Raw genomic sequence first — 8011 nt, 5'->3', positions numbered from 1 at the left:
CGCGTACCACCTACTGCCAGTAGGTTATTCCGCCCTCTCCAAGCATCGGGGACGATGCTTATATTCAAGCTTGGGGAGAGGTGGTTTTGTACATTAGGATTCATCTGCATAAAAAAAGATTTTAACTTTCTTATTTTCACTTTTTTATCTTGCATTCCGCAATTAAAATTTACAAAACCAACAAGATTTTCTTTATATATAAATTATAATGTTTCGCATCTCATTTCTATATTTGCATCAAAAAAATAAGAAAAATTGACTTATCAATCATAAGGGGTGCGGGTAGTTGACCACCATAACGTCCAAAAACTAAAAAAACTAAAAAAAAAAAATAAATGAAATAAAATGAAATAACTCCTCACTTCAGATGTCCCACATTGATAGACCCGAAGGCGTGCTCCTCGTTATGGGTTTGGTAACTCAAAAATAGAGGGTAGATGACTTTCTGTGTCAAGTTATGGAATGCAGAAGGGTAAAACAACTTTTGAAAAGACTGCACTCTTTAAAACCCGATGCCTAATGCCAACTCCTGCTTGAAACAGTCGGGCAACCATATTTAGAATCACTTTTAGGTAGACCGCTTAAAGGTGGATTTCATTGCACCCACCCGTTCACATGTCGTCTGAAGTATTGAAGACTTGTTTGGGCATTGCACTAACCGGGCCAAAAATCCATACGAGAAAATGATTCAAGAGCCAATAAAGCTACAACTGAAGAAAGAATTCACAAGCCAAGTCTTACACCGAAGAGATTTAGAAGCAAATCAAGCCAAATCAAAAAAGGCAATGTCAAAAAAAAACAAGCAACTTGAAGAAGCGAAAGGAAAATTTCAAGAAAAGCAAGTCAAAGAACTCAAGTTGAAGATCAAAGACACGAGCAACACAAGACCTCAGGTAGATGCAATGATTGGCACCTTTGGGAGTAAACCTGAGATGGATAGTGAGCATTGAGATGGAATGCAAGGTTGGTGCAACCTTGAGTACCCCGAGGGAGTTTTAGAAGCGGTCCCTATTCAAAAATATGATACCCTTCCAAATAAAGTATCGATACTGGGGTTATTTACATTTTCAAAAACACTGAATCAATGACTTTCACATGAAATCTCATGACCCTCTCACTTTGAACTTCGGGCCCATGATTGTCCTTTAAAGGACAAAGTCCAAAGTTAGACTCTGTTGAGACTTTCTTGAAGTAAGAACAATAAATGGACAATATTTTGAGTTTGGATAATTGGTAATTGACTATCATACCCCCCAATGATCGAAGTGGTAAGAGTTATGAAACTTGAAAAAAAAAATTGTTGTTATTTTGAATTTTTTTAGCTTGTTTTCTTAGTTTCTTTTGTACATATGTTATTTTCTTTGTTTATATCACATGCATTCGTCTTAGCTCTTTTAGGATTTTTTCCGTCCCCTTTTTGTTCTGTGTTTCTTTTTGCCATCTAGAAATCGTCATGTTTTGTCCGATTCTTATTCTTTCGTGAGGGCAAGAAAGGTATAAATCTTGGGGAGATTTGTTAGATGCATTTTGTGAACCTATTTTCACATCTTTTTGTCCATTTTATGCATTCATTTAGTGTAGTTTACTTCATTTTATATGCATTTCATTACAAGTCATGTTAGCTTCTAGAACAACTTTGTTTTCACGTTTTTATGATCTTTTTAGGTGATCCGAAGGTGGAAACGCGCTTTGGGAGGTGCCGGGAAGCACGAGTGAAGATGGCGGGATGATTGGGTGCTAGTAGTACTAGGCCTGCCAATGTTGATACACAATTGAAGGTCGATAAGGTGTGTGAAGACTGGGCTACTTATGTCACAACATTTATTTACTAGTGATATATGTATTTGACAATTACTTTTTGATGAATTTGGAACATAATTTATATTTGACACTATGGTTTGTGTAATGGATTGTATTTTTCTATATATATGATATTTTATTTTGTTTTATGAGACATTAAATGTGCATTTTCGTTATATATATATATATATATATATATATATATATATATATATATATATATATATATATATATATATATATATATATATATATATATATATATATATATATCGTAAAATTATGTCAAAACTCATGACGTACAAAATATGTCGTAAAATGTATGTCGAACATTACAAACATGTTAGAAATTACGACATACAAAGTCAATCATAAATCTATGTCGGAAATGCATGTCGTGTATGACTGTCATAATTGTAGGTCATGAAAGTCCGTTGTAAATTTTATGATAGACCAAATGCCTGTTATTTTCATTTATGACATGACTTTCCTTGATAGACATTTGTCTGTCATGTACAGGTATTTATGACGACATTTGTCTGTCAATGAAAACATTTCTCTAATAGTGCGATATTACATTTTTCTAGGATATAATGAATAAAATTACATGAATCTGTAAAATGGATTTCTGTTATTTTTCCAAAGTAGATGGATGTTACAAAACACATGCCATCTATAATACATGTTTGAATTATCAGAAAAGAAAAATGATTATGTTATACTACCGATAATATGTAAGAGTTTGATTCTCGTACACAAAACTATTTACATCCTTGATTTTTAACAAAGACAACTCACCCCCCATGAAATAAGGAAGTTTCTTCAAGAAAAAGCACAAGTAGAGAATCCACTAATGTAGTCCTTTGATCTTATGTTGTCCAAGTTAAACGAGATTCTTCAGTTTTAATATATTAACAAGTATTTTTATCATTTTGAGATTATTTAGTAAATAGAAACTCATCTATGTTTATATATTTTCCAATCAATAATTTGTGAGGACCATCAGTTGTCAAATCATAACGTAGAGTCTCCAATATTCTTTCCATTTGATTCTAAACATAAAACTTTGAACAAGGACGGTTGCAATACGGATGTAGACTTATAGTGATTTACCAATCAAGAAACTAGAAAGTATTATTCACATTTATAACTTTAAGAGAAAAGACATTTCTTTTTGGATAAAGATAGTTGTAAAATATTTTAGCAAGAAAATGGTGAACTTTATTTGTTTAAAGCATGTATAAATAACAAAAGCAATAACAACAATAAAAAAACCCAAGTCTCATAAGAATGTGGTAAGGGTTGAGGGAATATGGTGGGTAGCCAAAGCTGTTTCTAAAAAAAACCTTGAAAAACATAAAAAGAAAAAGAAAAAGACAAAACACGTACTTGCACATATAATGAGATTTTTTTTTTTTTTTAAATTGGCCCTTTGGTTGCACATATAATGAGATCGCATGCATATTAAACGCTATCCCACCATTAAGCTTATAAGAAAATAAATGAACAACTAACTACATACTAACAAATACCCCATATAGTAAGACGTGAAGCAAAGGCTCACTCATAGAGATACATGTTGAGTATGAATCCACAGAAATGTTGAGTGTGAATCCACAGAAAAGCTGGTCAAAAATGGCAGGAATAATGTGAAGTTGTGAAGCCACAATTGTTGAATGAAGACCCAGTTGTGTTTTTTGACTACTTCTGATTTCCATCTCTATATAAGATATTATTCTGTATTTGTAAAACTTGTATCTAGTGTAACACAGAAAGAGTGCAGATTAGCACCAAGAAATGTAAATTCCTAGTTACCGGTGGACGTAGGTCAGAGAAGGACCGAACCACGTTAAATCCCTCATGTTCATCCTTGTGTTCTTGTTTTTCGTGAGCTGTGTGTGTGTTTAGAGTCGTGTGTTAAGTGTCTCGATCCTAAGTCTCGATCCTAACAATACAAACATAAAAAACGGTCATCCTGGAAGGGATAGATGTACAAATAATGTAAGAAAATATTAACAATAATGAATGGAGAAAAAACACTAGCCAAAAGTTGGAGTACATACTTGCATTAATCACAAGTAGACAGTAAAGAAGGAATAAAGGATAGACTCATATCCAACATAAAGAAAGAACATCCTGAAAGGTCTACAAGTACAAACAAAGTTTAAACTCAAATAACTACTCCTATACTAGTTTACTACCATGATCTTATACCTCTATGCCCTATTATCAAAGGTTTTGTCCTCGTTAAGATCTAACTCCTTAAATTCTAACAACAATATATATATATATATATATATATATATATATATATATATATATATATATATATATATATATATATATATATATATATATATATATATCCACTTTCCTTGCGAGCATCCTTTCCTCTTGTTACCATTCATAATAATCATCCCCATCCTTATAAACATAACATTCGGTTGTCTCCTACATACATGTATAAACCACCACAATCTTCCTTCCTTTAATTTCTCGTTGATTGTTTCCACTCCTAGCAAGTTATTGATTTATGATTTTGGAACTTGGCCAGTTCAATAGGGTTCTACCACAAATCCACCACAACATTTGCATTACCATGACTTCTATTTTCCTCTCGTGCTCCTTCTTAGTTAGCCAACATTCAGGTGCATACAACATAGTTGTTCTAACAACTACCATACACAATTTTCTTTTAAGTTTCAACTGGAACCTTTTATCACAAAAAATTCCAATGGCTTCTCTCTACTTGATCAATCCTGCATTTATATGGAAAGTGACATCATCTTTAATACCCCCATCTTCATCAATTATAAAACCCATGTACTTTTCCTTTGGTTATAGGACTTGCTTAATGATACACACTTCCACTCCTATATCATTCCCTCACTAAAATAGCACCATGGATAATTGGTCTTAGTTGTGTTTATCATTCCCTCACTGTCATATGACTTTTCCATGTCGATAAACATCATTTGGAGGTACGTATTTCTTTCTCTAAACTTCTCCATAAGACCTCTAAGTAGGTGGATCGCCTTTGTCATTGATCTCCCATGTATGAAGCCGGATTAGTTTTCAGTTACTAATGTATCATGTCATATTCCGATCTCCAAAACTCTCTCTCAAAGCTTCATTGTAAGACTAAGTAGTTTAATATCTCTAGTTTCCACAATTTAGGGCATCTCCTTTCTTCTTACGAATTTGTATCATGTATAGTATTAGATCTCCATTCCTTATGGATCTTGCCTGACTAAAAAGTAGAAAATTTTACTAAAAACAAGTGAAACCTCACTTCTGTGTATATTAGTGTATATGTTATTAGATTGCATTTGCTTTTTGGAATCGTTGATTGAATATATGCTTTTATTAATTACACTGTATCTTGACACATAAGTCATCTGTACCCTATGCAATTTCTAGTCAACATACGTACCACTTCATATATATTAATTAATATGTGCTGTATACCCGGTACATCAATAAATAAAAACTAAACATATTTCATATAAAATTATAACCTGACAACATTCTTTCTCTTCATGGGTAGGCCCCATAAAACATTCATGTCTCATGTAAATTGCAAATTCAATTCTTCTGCTGAAATTTGCATCTTTGTACCTTTATTATAAAGGGAATATTATGTCTTTATATTAACTTTTTTTGGAATCTGGAATGGAGTACTATGTGCTTTTCATAAGTAAATTAATAATTGCAAAGATGGAAAACAGCCAAAATTCTGCAATAACATATTCATGCTAATAACAAGAGTAGAACTTGAAGATTTTATTTTTCATCCATGCTTCTTTAGAGATATCTTCCTCCATAACCTGCATTTCTAAATAATATTTGCTCAATTTCTTCAGAACTTGTCATCTCCCGATTATTCTGTGCATATATGTCATGTTTTATATTATAACGAAAGCACACACAAATATGAAAAAAAAAAAATAATGAGAATATGTACCTCAAAACAAGAAGCTTGAACCGAAAAATCACTGAAAGAACTCATGACACATTGTTGAATGTCTAACCCTAATGTTTCAAGCGTGTTCACCGTTGACAACACCAATCCCGGCTTTGTTGAACAACAGATCTCAATACGGGTATCCACGTTTCTCCTCTCTACTTCAAACTACATATTTTTTTCAAGAAATTAATGTGTGTTCATTAATTATGCATTATGTATGTTATATATGGATAAAAATAGCACCTTTGTTGGATACTTAGCTTGTGATAATTGTGAGACTCCCATCAAGTTCAAGCTATTCGAATCAGGATTCAAGTTATGAATCTTTTCGAGTAGATCTTTCATATACTCTATCGTATCCCCAAGTATTGATGTCCTATCCATCTGTTCTTTTTTTCTCAAGAACATTAGTAAAAACTTATCTATCATAATTACGAAAAAAATAATATTCCAGATCATGGATGTGGCTTGTTACCTTGCTAATTTTAGGAATAATTGATCTGAGCATTGAAAGACGATCATTTAACCGTTTTCTTCTTCGTCTTTCTGCCATTAAATTCTTGGAAGGTTGCCCTTCAACCTTCTTAGATTTGCTCTTCTTTTCCTCACCAAAAACATACTGGATTTGATGCTTATCAATGTCATCATGAACCATTTTATCAGAATCCACTAGTGTTGGGCACGTTTCTTGGACTGAAACCATTGATGTTGGTATATCATTGTATTCGAATCCGTATATTTGTGTGAAGTTGTCAAGATTTGGTAGCGTGGGAAATATAGTTTCTTCTAAGCATGGAAAAGTGGGTTGTAGAGAGGATGAGATGAGATGCATGAATGAAGAAGAAGAAGAAGAGGACGCTAATAATGAATCATCTTCTTCATTAGGAAATGTGGTCCAAGTGTGGTTGATCGGAGTCAAGAGATCTTGAAGAAGACCTTGTGGTTGACGACTAGGGTGCTGCATCTGGAAAATTAAGAGTATGGAAAGGGAAATGAATAAAGATCAGATGGAATTTGAGATGTGTAATTATAAGGGAAATGATGATGTTTTTTAGGCTGAATTGTTTGACCCACGGATGTGTCTGCATTGAAAACGATGGACTTGGCTTCATGGACGTTGTCAGTCTGGTCGACTGGTCATAACCCCATGACTCATCAATCTTATAGATATTCAAATAGTAAGAGATCATAAATTATTGGTGTTGTCAATTCTTGTATGCATGGGTTATATATGTCGTTTTTGTTTAACAGAAATTTTGTTGGGAGATAAATATTAAATGGTCGGATATCATGGTTACCCAAAAAAAACATATAGATGTTTGTAGATTTTGATAAGGATGGGTTATGAGGAATAATAGGTAAATATTTAAATTGTTTATCTTAAATTATTTAGAATTGATAAGTGATTTATTATTTGATTTATTGGTATGGGAAAATATAAATTTTGAATTATCGGATTGAAGTGAATAAAGCTAGTAATTTACGTTATCAATGAATAAATAAGTTTTTATTTTTGCTTTAAAAATTTTAGTTTGATTAATCTGTTTAATTTTATGTTTAGAGATGAATTGGATTAGTAGTTTTTAACAAATCCCTTTTTTCTTTAAAAGACGACAAATTATCGTAATGAAGAAGAAGGAGAAGAAGAAGAAAAAGAATTTCTAAGTTTAAGAGGTATAAACTATAAAACTTAATGTACAGATTACATATGCAAAAACAACATATCATTAGTTGTATCACAGAAAATCAATGAATGACCAGTTATCGTATTTATCAATAAAAATCAATGAATTATCTGTTACAGTGTATTAAGGAATGAATATATGATTTCCTCACATATCTCCAAATTTTAAAATTCATATTTTAATAAGTTGATTATACCCACAATCTCCTCCATAAAATACCATTCATCTCTATTTTAACTCTTCCGCTGCAGCTATCAGGCCTATATAGAACGTGCATTATCCTATTAATTATTCCTTGAATTTATTTTGATTGTATTGTTTGTTTTGAAATTTGATGCTGACATTATATTTTGGATAGCTATTGATTTAAAGTTTCGAGGTAGAAGGCAAAAAAACAATTAAACGATGGGTTACATATGGGGTTGCAAGTAAATGGCTATCTCATAACAATGCATCGCAAGTCATTTGTTTTTTGCAGACAGAGGTTAATTTTGTTTGAAGTCAAAAGATACATCATGTTGTCAATTTCATATACCATTGAATTGCAACAATATAATGT

General features: G+C 32.2%; 1 protein-coding gene across 1 annotated transcript; it reads right to left on the bottom strand.

The window, feature by feature from the left end:
* Window positions 1–5473: 5473 nt before the first annotated feature.
* LOC145162774 (transcription factor bHLH93-like) lies at window positions 5474–6885 on the bottom strand. The gene is made up of 4 exons (XM_079081823.1): window positions 6243–6885; window positions 6011–6151; window positions 5765–5932; window positions 5474–5685 (listed from the first exon to the last, which is right to left on the bottom strand). The coding sequence occupies exons 1-4, from the start codon at window positions 6729–6731 to the stop codon at window positions 5605–5607; spliced, it is 879 nt and encodes a 292-aa protein (XP_078937949.1). The 5' UTR covers window positions 6732–6885; the 3' UTR covers window positions 5474–5604.
* Window positions 6886–8011: the final 1126 nt, after the last annotated feature.

This window comes from Lactuca virosa, chromosome 3, assembly GCF_052849685.1.
Source record: "Lactuca virosa cultivar CGN04683 chromosome 3, Lactuca_virosa_CGN04683_v6, whole genome shotgun sequence".
NCBI lineage: Eukaryota > Viridiplantae > Streptophyta > Magnoliopsida > Asterales > Asteraceae > Lactuca > Lactuca virosa.
Note: the sequence above shows the minus strand (reverse complement) of the source record. Positions and strands in the feature narration are given on the sequence as shown.